This window comes from Halyomorpha halys, unplaced genomic scaffold, assembly GCF_000696795.3.
Source record: "Halyomorpha halys isolate HHAL.00 unplaced genomic scaffold, Hhal_1.1 Scaffold2270.1, whole genome shotgun sequence".
Classification (NCBI taxonomy): Eukaryota; Metazoa; Arthropoda; class Insecta; order Hemiptera; family Pentatomidae; genus Halyomorpha; species Halyomorpha halys.
In genome coordinates this window covers 77406-94500 of record NW_027108461.1, presented here as the reverse complement: position 1 = coordinate 94500, position 17095 = coordinate 77406, and the positions used below count along the sequence as shown (strand labels likewise).

Sequence of the window (17095 nt, the reverse complement as noted above, 5' to 3'; positions counted from 1 at the left end):
TTTTTTAACATTTTTTTTAATTACAAGGGTGATAAGAGCAGCTGTAGCTATAAGTGTGATAACAAATAGTGCAGCAGGTATCCTGAGCCAGATTGATGTCTCCAGTGGTGATGGGGATGAAGTCAGTGATGGTCGTGAAGCCCATACTAAAACTCCAAGGCATATTAAGACAGGGCAAAATCCGATAGCCAAAACAGTCAACCTAGAAAATACATGAAATAGAAAGACAAATTAAGATTTAAGAAATTAAATTTATAAACTGTTACAAAGAAGAAGAATTCCTCTAATAATTTATAATATTGGTGCAACATGAACAGAAGCTATGTCATATACCATAATAAATTGATATTTTTAAAATAGATTTGCTGAATTTACTTACTTTGGTAGGGAGAAGAGTTGTATCATGCCAATGGCTAAGAAAAGAATGAATGAGGCCACAATATATTGCCTGAAGCCATTATCTGGCCTTAGCTGATACTCTGATTCTTGCTTGGAATCTGGGAATCTTAGAGTACATGGATTCACACCTTCCCAACTAAAAAAAGTAAAAATCCTAAAAATTTTTTCACAATGGTAAATAACATGGAATAAAAAATTAGTAGAAAGAATTAAGAAAAACAAGTATTTAATGAAATATTTAATTAAATTATGATGATATTCTTCAAAGTAATACTGCATAAATTAAAACATTTTATGAATATTCTAAATGCTGGTATGGTGCTTGACTTTTTTTCTGTTTTGATAAAGTAATTACTAAAAATATTTGAGTAATAATTGAACTGTTGAAGGAACATTTTTTCAAATTAGACAGAAGTTATTTAATATATACAACTAGAATGTCAGGGTTGTTAAATAATTACACTTGAAAGCTTTGTAAGTGAAAACAAAATTTATACATTAGGATAGACCGAAAATGTTTTTTTGAATATGCTTTACTGAAAAAACAGCCTTTTGATTAGAGAAATAAAATATTAAAAAAAAAAATTATTTTTAGTCCCCAGTTAGTGCAATGCTTTTTAACTTTACATACCAGCAATAGATTATGACTTAATAGTAACTATTGTATAATAAAATAGAAAATAGTTAATAACTTTGGGAGTAAAAATGTACACATGATTCAATTCAAAGATAGGTCACTTACCTGCAATCGAAACAGTTTCCTTTATTTGGTAATAAATTTGATTCTATCATGGCAATACTCTGGAATAAATAATAATCTGCATAAAATAAAACAAAATTAAAATTAAGGTTCTTAGTATGACATCTACTTAAGTTATAAGGTCTCGATCAATGTTTTTAATTTACTTAACACCATGTACCAATACTTTACCTATTCCTTATAAAATTATATAAAATACTTAGATATATAAATCAACCCTACAAGAGCTAATAAAGTAAAGGGCTCAGAGAAAGGCCCCAATAGAAGAGTCTGATATTCAGTTTTATTTGAAATTTATATGTCAAATGGCCAGAGTTTGAGTTAGGTTTTCTCAATATAGGAAACCAGTGTTCTATGTGCTAAGGTGATCTTATTTGTAAATATATATAAGAGGGCCTGGATAGCCGAACGGAATAAGATCCTTACAATAGGTAGTGGAAGTGAAGAAGTGTCAAGCATCGTAAATAAGTGGATGTATGATTGACTACTTGAAAAAAGGGTGATGACCCATAACAAAATGCCGCTCTACTTCCTCTTCCCTCTTCTTCTGACCATCAGCTAATTAAAAGCAAAGATTATGGAGCAATTGCTAGCCTGTAAATGGACCATGGAAACCATTGGCAATATGAGGTTGGATAATCCCATCCAAATTATTTGGAAATTATCTGTCAAAGGTTACAAGAATACATAAAGTATGTAAGAAACTGGCTTGTATGAAATATATATTTGAATAAAATTACTTGAATTAAATCAATATATTCCATAATACATAATTGGTTTGGTTTCCCCACTCTATCCGCTCTAATCAAAATCACTACCAACATGCATACTCTGATGGACGGAAAAAAAGTTAACTGTGTAAAAAAGCTTCCCATTCCCTGAGCTATTCAATCCTTTTTACCAAATTAAAATCACTATCCTCTTTCAACTGCTCCCTTAGCTTGATCAAGTCATTCCTTTCCAACAGGCCTTAAGTTTGACATTCCAAATCAGGCCTTCTCTTTCTTCTCTACCCTCAAGAGTAGCCCAGAGTTCGAGCATTTCTTCTCTCCTATTCAATTCCTCTATCAATGATATACTTACCTTCACCTCAATGCTGGTAACTTCCAAATCTGTTATCCCTTCCTCCTTCTGAGTTATTAATAGCACTCAATAGCACTAACTCAAAAATCCGATATTGAAGATATTTTAATTTAAGAACCTTAAATTGTAAACAAATTAGGTCATAAAATATATTTTTTAGGTATACTCTTGGAAAATGAGGATATCTGGGGAATTCAACTAGATCAGTGGTTTCTAAATAATTTTGGAATGGATTTTTCTACGTCATCTAAACACAGACTTAAACCTCAAAATCTCAGATATTCTTCAGATTTTGCAAAGGTAATGTGCAGGTATCCTTTCTTAGCTTTTGTTGAAAGGATGGGTCACTTTATTTGTATCAAATGATAATGAAGGGGTTCCATAATTTTTTTAAAATTTTACCAACACATTTCACCATTTTCCCGCTTCTAACATAGGGTTCTGCCGCCAAAAAAGAATACCTTATAATAAGAATTGAATTCATCTGGATTAGATGAATGAAGGAAAATCACCTTTCTACTATTCGCAGGCCTCACCGATTTAAAAGAAATTCCCTGTTGTTTTTAAAAATTACCGAGCTAACCGGAATTAACCCTAAAATGGGTATATCAAAAGGATTTGGTAAAATGAGATTTTTTCTGTAGTATTGACCCACTAACCGGAATGTTTTGATCATGGGAGTGGAGAAACCACTTTAATATCCATTTCTGTGTGTCTGGAAACTCGGTTATACGCTAACTGTTAATTTATTTCTCTGTGGCAGACTTTATCATCTGTTTATTTTTTAAAATGGTGCATAGTATATTCACTAGAAAATTGAATTCGGCTGTAATATCACGTTTCTTCTTTCCTTCAGCTCCGAAAGCTTCTGAAGGTCTTACTATAGTGAGGAGAGAACACCTGGTTTAAACTGTCAATATAAACAAATGTAAGCGTGAACTTGCCAAGAAATGTTATTCCTAGGAACTTCAAAGTACAAAGTCTTCCGATCCTCCAAATCCAAAATTTAGGGAGGGTACTTTCGGAATTTTCTCTTTGAGTTATAGAATATAGAATTCGAACAAATGAGTAAATTGTATTTATAATTTATATTATATACATAAAAAATAAATTTCATGTACGAATGTATTCGGGAAATTGGGCCTAATTTTCACAATTATATTTTTCAACTAAATTTCCTCAATCATAAAAAAATTTATAAAGCTCTAGACATTATTTTTGGTATAAATGTGATAAATAATTAGATTTACGATTTTTTTTAAACATCATTAAAAGTAAGCAAATCTGTGGATTCTGATATTGATATTTCTTCGTTCGATTTGATTTCTCTATCATAATTAAAATTTAAAAAGTTCCAATATTTTGAAATACAAACCGTTAATCCAATGTTTTTGGCCAGAGTGTTTTCAGATATATTGGCAAATGGCTTGTCAGCTCCCCAACACTCAATTGTCTTGGTAACTTTTGTAGGCGATCTCTGTCGGGGTGGGGCAAGACTCACGCCCAAGCTTGACTTCCTCCTTCCAACTCGATCTCCTTTCTAAAACAGTTAATAGCAATGGATGTGATGAATGAGAGCAAAAGATTAATGGGAATTAGTCAAATTACACAATTTTATTTTAATATCAATATGAATAATAGTGGTTATCTATTTTTTGATAGAAAAATATCACAACAGAAGGAAACCTGGGGAATTCAATTAGATCACTGGTTTCTACCTGGGATTCCGCGAAATAACTTTGGAATGGATCCTTTTACATAATCTAAATCTCAGATATTCTTCAAATTTTGCAAAGGTAATGTGCAGGTATCCTTGCCTTTCTTAGCTTTTGCTGAAAAGACAGGTCACTTTATTTGTTTCTAATGATAATTTAGGGATTCTATATTTTTTTTTTAACATGTAAAATATAAAAATGAAATTTAAACCAACATATAGAACAAGAAAAAAAAAATTATATAAATTAAAAAAACAAAACAATTTCTTCTAAGCTCAGTTTACTGAATTTTGACGAACACTGAGTTTTTTTTTGTAAAAAACGTTTTAATCTTCTTGAACCATTGTTTTTCTATTTTTATTGGGAAAAAAGTCTCTTCTTCAGGTGTTACCTCTATTTCTTCATCTCTTTCATTTCTATATTTCTCGCATCTAATAGTACAAGAACCCAAGAGGAGAAAAAGGCAGTTATATCACCCCAATTTTTTATTACTTTAATGAAAACTATGTATAATTACTAGTAAAAATTGATGGGTCTGCCAAGTATAGGTAGGGTGAATAAAAAATGGGGGCTGTTACAAAACGATAAAAAAAAATTAATTTTTTATTCGGAGCTCTGTATCTTAAAAAGTAGCAACATCACAAGAAATCCTAAGAGGACCTTATTTAAAGAAGAGTAAATTTGCTAAAATATGAGCCCTAATAAAGTTATTTACATTAAGTATTATATTAGTAGAATGAGGGAAAGAGTTGTGGGAGAGGTAAAGAAAAACTTATATCCTAGTGGAGGTCAAATATGCTATTACAACAAAAGAAATTCTGTTCAAGAACTAAAAAACTCTTGAGAAGCTCTGTTTAATTAAATGCTTCCCAGGAAGGAGAGAGAGAGAGAGAGGGAGGGAGGGACAATACAACACAGGGGGCATTCAATAAGCACGAGCTTTGAGGACTTTCAATAGTTGGTGGTATTAAGTTTGCTGTGCCTTGCTATGCGCCTCCTTCATTTTTGTACCTCATAATACCTCAACTCATGAACAGGAAAATAAGAAATGATAATATTTTCTTTTCATTATTTTGAATTTGAGTGAGAGAAATATTATATGCCCAAGCTATATTCAACGTTTCTTGTATAATCAATCATGATAAAAATAGGAATTGAAAAAAATGAAGTAATAAGTATATTGTTTTTAACACGTTGCCTTGGAAGGATGTAATGGAAGGGATAAGCCGGCAAAAAAGGCGGGCCTAGTATGCCTTCCAAGGGCGTGGCAGAGACGTAAAGGAAGAGTACAAGTCAATCACAGGTTGCCTGCTGTTACAGCTTAGATTACAATGGCGGACATTCCAATTAACCTCATCGTTTACGTTACTTTCGTAAGCGTGGCATTTTCCGCTTCACTTTTGCTTTGAAGGAGAGTAGGGTCACGGCATTCCTCTTGTAATTTGCTAAGGAAGTTATTTTTATTGTTAAATATATACAGATAGAATATCGGTACTTTATCTGTGCTACCTCGTAAATCCGAAAAAAAAATCAGAGTGATTTTTATGGACTATTCTTCAGAAAACAACAATTTTGAATCTAAGTTAAAAAAATAAATAAATAAAAATCCTGCAAAAAGTTAGAAATAAATTGGTTACACTCTGATAAATATAAAAAATGATTATTTATGTCCCTTCAAATATATTATATATATTTTTAAATTATCCCCGAAATGATGGGCGAAAATTAAGATTTTCCTGTTTTTCTTAATTTTACTGATCCTCAAGGATTAGTAAAAAATTAATTTGTGGACGTAAAAATTTCAAAAAATTTGTAGTCTAGTAATCCCAACAACGGGTCTGAACAACTATATTTGTCCCTTGATTTTCAAAAGAAATTGATTTGAAATTTTAGTAAACCTAAAAAGAATGACCCTCAATACCATTAAAAAAACCAAGCACCATTTTATAAAGATGTTCTTAGGAATGAATGTCCGAAGTTTTAAATAAAAAGTTTAATATGTTGCATCAAACATTTTTTTTTTTTTAAAGGGCAATACTTTAAAAATTTATGTTCCAGTTATTATTCATCCTACTGGTAATTTGACAATACTTACCGTTTTTGTTTTAGTTTCTATTATTCATTTCTATATATATTGGAATAAAATAAGAAAAGTATGAGCAGCAGATTTTCCTCTCATTGTAATTTGGAAAAGTAATTTAATTGTTTCATTAATTCTTAAAAATCGCAATGGTATAATAAATAAATTAATTGCAGGAGAGAGAAAAAAGTTGAGACTCCCAAAAGGGTCTTTTCTTCTCAAACATCAACTCATATAAAACACAAAAATCATATACAATCATCTCTTTGGAGGGCATGTAAATTTGTGCAAAACCTTAATAACCGCCAAAACTGTCTGAAAAAGACGGAACTTTGACTGAAATACACCTTCACTTTTATGGTATTTTTTACCAAGAAAATGTGTTATACCGATTTTCAATGTAATCAAATGAGGCCCGATGGGTAGGTCTCATGATGTATCGGGAAAGAATATTTATATATATCAGACATTTTGGAAATTAATGCCGTGTTCTAGTTATTATGATTTTTTTTTTTAATATTTATTAATTGCTATTTACAACTGTACATTATAATTCATTTAGTAAATCTGATCTAAGTTAAATTGGAGTGTTACAGGCGTGTAGAGAAACTATCCATTGGTTAGAGTGCTACCAATGGATAGTTTCTCTACACATGACATTTTACATTAGCTGGTCTCGTGGCCATCTTCTTTTCAGGTGCCTCGGAGGATTGTCAGGAATGGAAGAGGATGCAAGATTAGAAACTAGGGGGTTAGAGTGGTTAGAGAGTTCATAATGTAAGGGTTGATATCTGGTTCGGGCTAGATCGGTTACATAGGGAATATTAAGGTCTTTATGTATGATTTTATTTGTGACAAAGTAAGGAGCATTGAGTATTTTACGAAGGATTTTGGATTGTAAGGATTGAATACGAGATGAATTCGAAGGTTTAGCCTCAAAGCTCAACTCCATATGTCCAGATTGGCCTTATTACAGTCATGTAGATCAGTCTTTTGTAATGTCTAGGAAGCTTAGACAGTTTTTCTAGTAAGTGCTGTAATAGTCGAAATCGACGTGCAGTTTCCTGTCTTTTAAGTCTGGTGTGAGGATTCCAGGTTAATCGTTTGTCCAAATGTAGTCCAAGGTAGCGGATCTGTTCGACAGGGGTAAGAGTTACATCATTAAATGAAACCGTAGGGCAGTCAGATTATGAATTAAATTCAAATCCCCTCTAATGACCTGCAGTACAAGAGTCCATTATTTTTGGAGAAAATACATCAAAAATGAGCTAATATAATAATAATCACTTAATCAATCAACTAGATATATGGAAAATATAATAAATGGTATAGAATATAAATTATTGATAATTAATTGAGATATAAAATTATGTAACAGTGAAGTCGTAAAAAATAGGACAGAACCCAGAAAAGTCAATGTAGTATATTTCCAAATAAATCAGTTAGTAAGTTATATTCACCATATCAAATTATTGTACTACTTATTCCTTGTGACTTCTATAACTTTATACTTTATTAACATGTTTAATAAATTATATATACGTTTTCTTTCTCCATTTTTTCATAACTTTAATTTTAAATAATTTTCATTTTATACATTTATTTACTCATTGGATTTTCATACGTATTTTATTATCTTTTCCTTCCCTTATTCAAAATTTTAATATTACTATATTCTCATTCTACTTTTATCTTCTTGTAGTACTTACATTATACATTTTCTTCCAATACTTCTTTAACCTATATTACCCGTCATTTGCCGTGATTAAGGCCTCAAATTCAGGCCGAAACGTCTGCTATAATAAAATAAGATTTACTTATTTATGTCTTTTTTAGACCATATAAAAAACTTTTTTTTTTTTTTTTTTTTTTTAGATTTTTGATATTCTAAGAGGTCTTTTCCACAGAATAAAGATAATTTTTTATTAAGTCCAGTTTTCGTACTGACACTTCGCTTAGGGCTAATTCACCTTCCTTTTAAAAGTTTCAAAACGAAAAGATCGTTAAGGAAGAAGAATGACTGGAGAGATTCCTCCTTGGAAGACTTCTTGGATCAGTTCCAGAGAACTATTGTCTTGAGAAGGCGTTCATCATCGGACGCAAGGTAAGGCAGGGGGTGACCCAAGTTTCCTCCGCTGCTATCAGACGCTAACTCGGTTCGAAACCCTAAACGAGTTTGAGTGACTGGGATCGAGTTTGAAGGCCCCGCCTGTGATGCCGAGCAGTCTAGGTCAGTTATTACATGTTAATGTTGCAAGTTACACGGTTAACTGTATTATATTTGATGTATGGTTGATTTTGATGGCGTTATTGTATTAGTACTATTATGCTCCGCTGAACACTAAGTTTATTTTCAAGGAATTGCTCAAAATATATGTATTATACTGCTAGTGAAAATTTTAAATATTAATAAATTTTATATATATGTAAATGTTGAATATATTTGCTCCTGCCAAGAATTTGACCGTTTAACAAAAGATAACGAAGCCTTATCTAAACATTAATTTGATCGGGAGAAATCGGGCTGGTCCGGCTTTTCCCGATTCAAACTCCTGCCTCAATTTTTACATTTTATCCAATTTGTTTTTGTCAATTTCTTTTTTATATTTATGATTTATTTATTATTTCTAATAATAGGAACTGATTATTTACTTTAAATGAACACCTTTATGATATTTCAAAGGAAGATTTTTTTTAATTCGTCATTTAAGCCATGTTAAACTGTTTCAATGAGGTTATAATCTATATGATATTAAAGACCAATTATCTGCAAATTGATTTAATGTTTTCGAGAAAATCCTAAAATAAGTTTAATATCGATTCTATAAAGTGGCACTTTCGGTGGGTCGATTCTAACAAAAAAGTTGCTGTGACATCCCAGGCAAACGTATAAATATATAAATTATATAAAATAATATCATATAAATATATGATTTAAGTTTGTTAGGACTATTCGTTTTTGAGCTAAGCTGTTCATATATATTCACAGACCATTTTGCCCGACTTGGTTATTTGGTCTCAGAGGTTCTCCAATTTTGCATTTCCTTAATGAACTCGAATTCTAAATTTTGCACGATTGCAATATTTCCCCTTCATATTTCATATATTTGTAAGGGAAAGTTTTTTATTTTTTTTTTTTTTATTTATTGCAATTTACAACTGTATTTACATAAAAATACATTAATTAAATTTGGTGTAAGATCAAAATGGAGTGATACAGGCATTTACAGAAACTGCCCATTGGTAGCACTCTAATCATATTTCTGCTCTAGAAGGTCTCGAGGCCTTTTTTCAGGCACTTCAGGGAATTGTCAGGAATAGAGGAGGAAGCAAGGTTAGATACTAGAGGGTTTTGATGGTTAGGGAGTTTATAATGGAAGAATTGATATCTGGTTTGCTCTAGATTGGTTACATATGGAACAGTCTTTAGGGATGATTTTATTCGTGACAAAGTAAGGAGTATTGAGGATTTTACGATCGATTTTGGATTGTAAGGATTGGATACTTGAGGAAGTGGAACCCCAAAACTCAACTTCTTATGTCCAGATAGGCCTTATAATTGTCATGTAAATCAGACTTTTGTAATGAATTGGAAGTTCAGACCGTTTGTATAGTAAGCTTTGTAACAGTCGAAATCAATGTGGAGTTTCTTGTCTTTTCAGCCTTGTGTGAGGATTCTAGGTTAGTCGTTTGTCCAGATGTAGTCCAAGGTAGCGGATCTGTTCTACAAGGATAAGAGGAACATTATTAAAGGATGCCGTAGGGAATTCAGTAGGTTTACGTGATCTGATGGGATTTGTTGAGATTTATTTTGATCTTCCAACTACGACACCATTCTTCAAGGCTTTCGATATGGGATGTCATTGGCGTAAGGTGGTGAGGATAGCTTAGGATTGTTTGGAATGTCATCAGTATAGACTGATGATACTACCCTGAGAAACACCAGATAACTGAGAGAAGAAGGATGAATAGGAACCATAGTGGTTTACTAGGAATAATCTATCAGTGAGTAAGAAACGGATAATGAGAAAGTATATAGGAGGTAATAATTTACGGAGTTTGTAATGCAGTCCCGGGTAAGGAAAAGTAGAAAAATAATTGGTGCTTCCAGGTATGAAAGAGTAATATCAGCTACGTTGATTCTAATGATCATTGCCTAATACATTTTCTTTTTTAATAATTATATCTAAATTTTTCAAAATTAATTGGACCTTTTGAATTTTAAAAAAGTCATCTTTTAATTTTCTATTTTAATAGTTCTCATTTTTTAAAAAGTTTTATGTTCTTCAAATTCCTGTTTTGATGAAAAACACGCCATTAATTACTATGAATATCATTTTCCTAGTTTTGTAATTGGAAATATCAGTTTAATGGATTTTCATTAAATTTTAATGAGATCATGAGAAGTAATGACAGCTAAATATTCATTTAAAGAATTTGTGTAAGAAATTGGGGAAAAAAGTTAATAAAATGTTGTTTTTATTTTCAACTTCTTGTGAACGAGTGAACAAATAACGAAAGGCCCTTTAATAATTTTCATATATCCAAAAAATGAGACGCATAATAATCTTTCAAAACTCATCTTATTTTTAGCAGTGTATTTTCCTCTTAATCTAAATAAGATGGAATAGTTATGGGTGAATAATTTGATACCTGAGATGGATAATTATGTCGCAAAACCGTGACCAGAAAACCCATGTCAAGGACAAACCGCAAATATTCAACTTAGGAGCTTCAGTTATTCCATATCCAGGTCCTCAAGATAATGTTGCTGAACTTAAACTTATGCATTAAACTTATTTTACTTACGATCAAATTATGTGATTAACTTTTCTCAACAGGCTATTATTGAAGACTTTAAAAAGTGACAAAACGAAAGGTAATATTTTTTTTTTTTTTTTTACGTTAAGATAATAAATATTCCGGAGTAAAATAACGAATATGCATTGGAGTTCCTTATCTCTGTTCTGAAGAATTGCTATCAGTTGGATCTAGTTTCCCTGAAGGAGTTCTATATGTTAATATACTAAGGGTAAGGTTGCCTTGGCTTTCTCTTGAATGTGATTTGTATTTTAAGCATGTTATACGACTATTTCTGATTATAATCGAGCTGTTTGTGGAATCTCGTTTAAAAAAAGCTTTATGACTCGATGCATTAAGGCTCTATAACTCTATTATACCGAGGGTATTCAGGTATTCCTGACCTTTTTATCACTTAAAATATAATATACTTATAAAGCGGGCTTCACACACAGATGTTTGTAAGTAATGAATATGAAATGTAGGAAATAAATCGAATATTTTACAAGCTGTAGAACATTTTGAAATTCTGATTTTTACTACTTTAAACGCACTACATAGATTGCTGTTTAATCTTTTCTAAAAAATAAATTCTATGGATGAAGAAAAAAAAGGTCGATTTCTTCAGCATGGGGAATACTATTTAAGCTATTTATCTGGCTTCTACTACTTGCCTTCTATATTTAATAGTTAAGTAATTAAATAAAGTATATATATATATATATATATTTTTTTTTAAATATACTTTGTGGAAAAAAATTATGTAGTATTTTTCCAAGTTGGGTCTAGTAGATAATTGCTATTTTAACATTTTTAACTGCGATTCAACTATCAGTGCTTCTTTTGATGAAAAGTTCAATTAAGTACAATATTAAAAAAAAAAAAAAAAAAAAAATGACACAAAATATGCCCATCAGTTTACATTGACAATCATCCTATACCAAAAACAAACACTGTAACTCATTTAGGACTTACCAATGGCAGAATATTGACATGGGACAGGAACTTAAAACCCATCTGGACTTACACCTGCCAAATTTATGGACCTTCTAAAAATACACAGATTCAGAAAATACAAACTTTCCAATCACAATTTTTAAGACTAGCAACTAACTCACCATTCTACGTTTCAAATGAGACCATTCACACCGACCTACGCATTTCGACTGTAACGGGCCACATTCTTATGACTTAGAAACGGTTTCACAACACGCTACGTGGACATTTCAATAAATTTATACTACAGATGGCAGCACATGACATTCTTGACGTAACTCGGTGTAGGCAGAAGAGGAGTTGGATGCGGGACCTCCTAGTGTAATAAAATAATTTACTTAACGTCAGGAAGATGCACCACTATCTACCTCATGCCATGCCTGGATAGAACATCTCATTTGCTGGTTGTAAAGTACAATTACAGGTGCAAATAAAAAATAGAGAGTCACGTAATGTATTTCATTATTAAATTAATTGATATATAATCTTATTTTAAATACATGCAAATATTGTTAGTTACTCACGGGTACTATGAGGTAAGTCCTGATCCTATGATCTGCTAGATACTGGTCTCGGTCCCCACCGTTTCCAGGTTCAACATCGAACTTATCGTTAAGCTGCATCAGAGTTGCTTCAGTGATGTGGACTCGCCTATGAAGAAACACTCGTCACTACTAATTACTTTTAAATTTGCTAATAATTATCTAATATATTCAGTAAAATTCTGAAAATTCAAGTAATTAATATTTTTTTACAAAGGTCTTTAAATTAAATATAAATATATAAATCCATGAAGGATCAGGAGTGCAATAATTTATAAGGAAGTACTGTAACTAGGCCAAGGGTTGTGCAAGGTGATTTGGTCAGAATCACGCTCCACCGCTAATTTTTCACCAATTTGGAGTACCCACTTAGTGAGACTGGGTGGGTACTGAAGGGCTCCTGAACCCACAAGGTTGACTCAAAGTTACAGTAACAGAATAAATATTCCTTCCAGATTCGAACCCTACCCCTTGGAGTAGTAGCATAGTGCCTTACCAATGAGCTACCCCGCTCACCTATATGTGTATGTATACATCATATAAAATTTATATATTGTTATTTTTATGTTAATATTATTTTTATGGAACTTTATAATGAATAAAATCAAAATACTTAAGATATAATTAAATATTAAATTTGTGCTGTATTTATCACCTTGATTAAGAATTTAAACTGGCTGTATTTTATTTTAATTAATTATTCAGTATTTTATTTTTTGTCTCGACGCGACTCTTGAGTTTTAATTTGGCAGATCATATTAAAATAGATTTAAAACCATAAGAGAGGGCGTTTTACCAAAGGCATCTCTTTTCTTTGAGGGGAGTTGGAATAATTAAATTTATTTTTAATATCCTTCTTTTCCTGTTGTTATATGACCCACAGTAGCTCCTATCCATTATTATAATAATTGTACTTTCGTATTTACACACAGAAAATTAATGAATACATTCAAATACTATTGTATGTTGTGAAGTTATTAATTATTACCTACTCGTACAAGTTACAATAACATTCTATAGTAAAATTATTTATTAAAAAAATTCGCTGCTCCATGGTGCACCACTAATGAGACACCTCTACAAAACGACACTAACCAACCTACAAAGTTTCCAGAACTCCCCCCTAAGGCGAATAGTACGCGGAACATCATTCCAGCGGGCCAAGAACAGAGAAATTTGTGCAGAGCTCCAACTCCCAACCGTGCCAGAGTTCATAGGCCGTAGGCACATCAAATTCTTTGATGGGCTGAAAGCCTGTGCCAATCCACTGTTCCGAGAAATCACCCCTCGACCAAGACCTGGGAGGTGGCAGAGCACTGTTCCCTTGGTCGATGTTCTCGCATTGGGAGGGACTTCTGGGTCTACAGCCTGAAGTCATCACTTCATCAACGCCAGGCGGAATAGCCCCTCCTTATTCCTCGTACGCTCACGGCAGACTCATGCCATCATTGATGACACCGCCTTCAGCGGACCCGGCAATTTATCTTATAATGTCACTTTGGCAAACCAAGATTAATATTTGCTTGCATATATACATCCATTTTTATTGTATATATTTATTTTTCTAGGAGGTCAGAAGAAAAAAAAACAATTCGAAGAATTCTAGTACAATCTTTTGTTTTATCAGGAGGTATTTACTTAAGACAAAAAATTTCAAAAATGATAAAATTTACAAACATATTAACTTAACACTATTAGTGTGATAATGAATAGTGTTCAATTAGTCTGTAATTAAAAGTTTTAAAACTTAGGAAAAGTGACAAAATAGGGTGATTTTGACTGAAATTAATAGCCTGGGCAGAACAGCCTGCAAAATGTTTTTAAATTGTTGGATGTGAAATGTAGATTTACATTTAGGATTGCCGAAACGTTAGAAACTTAAAGAAATAATATATAATGTTTTGAAATTTAACTTGGGTACAAATTCATTTATTTAAACAATATATTTTTGTTTGCCGGATCATTTAAAAATGTAATAAGAAGGTTTTTAAGCTTTTCTAGTATAATAAAAATATTAGATGCGATATGAAAAAATTCAATGGTTCTGTGAGTCTTACAATAATCATGTAGATGACTTTTTTTCGTTCTATTACATAGCTAAATTATATTATCTTAAAATTATGAATATCTCTTCTTAGTAAAGATGCGATCATATGAGTAAAGTTGTTAGTTTGAATATTTCTTGGATACATTTAGTGAACTGAAGTCAAATAAAATTGTTCTTTGCATAGTATTTCTAAATATATTTAACTTTAGAGTTTTTGGTTCATTTTAAAATAAGCCGATAAATCCTACGAGAATATCAACTAATATTTTTAAATTTATAGATCAAACTTATGGTTTTTTTAAGTCTTCTTAACAAAATGGAAAAGTTCAAGAGAGAATCGTAAGTAAATACTCTCATATAGGATTATTAAGGATTAAAAAGTAACTTTTGAAAAAGCCAATGTGAACTTAAAAGGGGTATGAAGTTGTGGAGCCTCGATCCTTAATAAGTTTCTAAAATAACCCCCCTGTATATTTTAGTTATATAATATTTGCTGGATCGCTAAATCGACCTCATATTTTAAAAAAAAATTCTTAAATATTCTTACCAATTACACAATAAATCACTACCTCTAAAAATCACTGTATAAAACCCCCTTGGAACGTCGTTAGTTTTATATCTTCTAATGGGTTATAGAACCCTTGAAAATCCTAACAATTTATTATACAATGATTTATAATTTATTATACGATGATTTATAATTTATTATACACTCTGCCTGTGACAGATTATTATTTTATGTATCACTGTAGGCGTAAGTACCCTGTGAGCATCAGAGCCCTCCGGAGTCCACTCTACCTAATGAAGTGGGTACTCTTACTTGGATAAGTGTCTGGCGGTCGAGCGTGATTCTGATCAAATCACCTCCTTGCACGACCGTTGGTCTAGTGACAGTACTTCCTTAAAAAGTACTGCACCCCTGACCCTTCACGGGCTGTAGCGGTGTTATGATGTACCGATTCATATAAATAACATACAGAATATAAAAAATATAAAAAATTAAAAAAAAAAAAACTAGTTTAAAAAAGAATGATACTTAACTTTTAATTTTTACGGAGAAAAGTTAGTTATCAAATTTCAATTCATTCTTCGTATGCTAAATCCGAATAATAAAATCAGTATGTTGTCTATTCTGGATTTTCTTTTTAATATAGAATGTAAATATAGAATAAATTATATTCAACTAATGGAAGTTTTTAAACTCAAAAAATTTATTGAATTTGAGTATGTTGTAGCTTATGAATATTAAATTCAGCTCAATAAAACTCTATATTTCATAAAGCACATTTTCAACACAGTAGGGGAGGGGCCAGCATATACTTTTGGAAATTGTTGTATAGCGGTTTCGAATATACTGTGGATGGAGGTATATCTACATCATTAGGTTATTCTGAATTCAATATTTTAATAAATAAATAGTAATGACGATTTGAAGTGGGTTGTTTGTGCTGATTCCACTTCACAGATCATAGTACAAGAGCCGGGAAGAAAAAAAGGCAGTTATTTCACTCCAATTTTTGATTACTTTAATGAAAACCATGTATAATTACAAGCCAAAACTGATGAGTCTGCCAAGTATAGGTAGGGGGAATAAAAAATGGCAGTTGTTTCAAAACCTTAAAAACATTAATTTTTCATTCTGAGCTCTATATCACAAAAACTACCAATAACACTAGAAAACTAAAAGAACATTATTTAAAGAAGAGTAAATTTTCTAAAATATGAGCCCTAATAGAGCTATTTACGTTCAATAGTTCTTGAGATATAGCTTTTTAAAAAGTAGCCTTTCGTAAAACTGTTGTATGGAACGTACTAAAAGATCAGTAGTCAGTGAATTTATTTTGAGAAATCTATATCTCAGGAACTATGTGACTTATAAATGTCTATTAGCGCTCAAATTAAAGCTAGTTTAACGTACTATAAAGTAGTTTATGACCTTTACCTTCGTAGGAATATTAGGTTTCATGATATGGGCTAAAATAAATTGATTTATTCGTTTTCATTAATGTAATAAAAAATTGAGGTGAAATAACTGACTTTTTTCTCCTCTTGGGCTCTTGTACCATCCGTGATGTATAATCGAAAAAGAAATATTGTGTTACAAAAATTTATATTTTAAGTAAATAGTTATTTATTTTTTACGATAAATATTATACATACCGCAACAACACATGAAGAATCGGAGGCTCAGTACTGTCCTACGATTGTTGTGCAAGCTTTTTTTTTTTCTTTATTATTATGAACGGTTGTATTAGGAGGTGATTCGTGACTAACGTAAGTTCAACCACAACGTTATTGTTTAATTTTTGAGCACATAAAAATTCCTCAAAAACATACCTTTGTAAAAAAACAAAAACAAAGCAACATAGAACGAAACTTGAACTTACACAAGGAAGTAATAATACATACTCATAAACAAAAGTATAAGTATTTTGACAATCTTCATCAACAAGATTAATGTACATAACAGGAATCCAAGCTGTAATAGCACAGCCGCTTGGTCGTGAGGGTTGTGCATAAAACGACGCCGTCACTTAAGATGAATTGTGTTGTGCCAGGCAGGTTGAACAGCTTCAACTAGTCATAATTAAGTTGTAAGGCAATCACCCATCTCTTATTATTTCCGAATGTAATACATCACAATATAAAATCGTTTTATAAATATAACGATAT

At 31.5% G+C, this 17095-nt stretch overlaps 1 protein-coding gene across 2 annotated transcripts in view; it reads right to left on the bottom strand.

Annotated features, from left to right (window-relative positions):
• The window catches only part of Adcy2 (adenylate cyclase type 2 Ac76E), a gene marked incomplete at its 5' end in the record, with an annotated part of 101863 nt that overhangs the window by 10484 nt on the left and 74284 nt on the right, over positions 1-17095 (bottom strand). For both annotated transcript variants that reach the window (XM_014437094.3, XM_014437095.3), the window contains 5 exon segments: positions 25-202; positions 380-535; positions 1142-1200; positions 3618-3782; positions 12358-12484. In XM_014437094.3, coding sequence (XP_014292580.2) covers positions 25-202; positions 380-535; positions 1142-1200; positions 3618-3782; positions 12358-12484 — 685 coding nt within the window.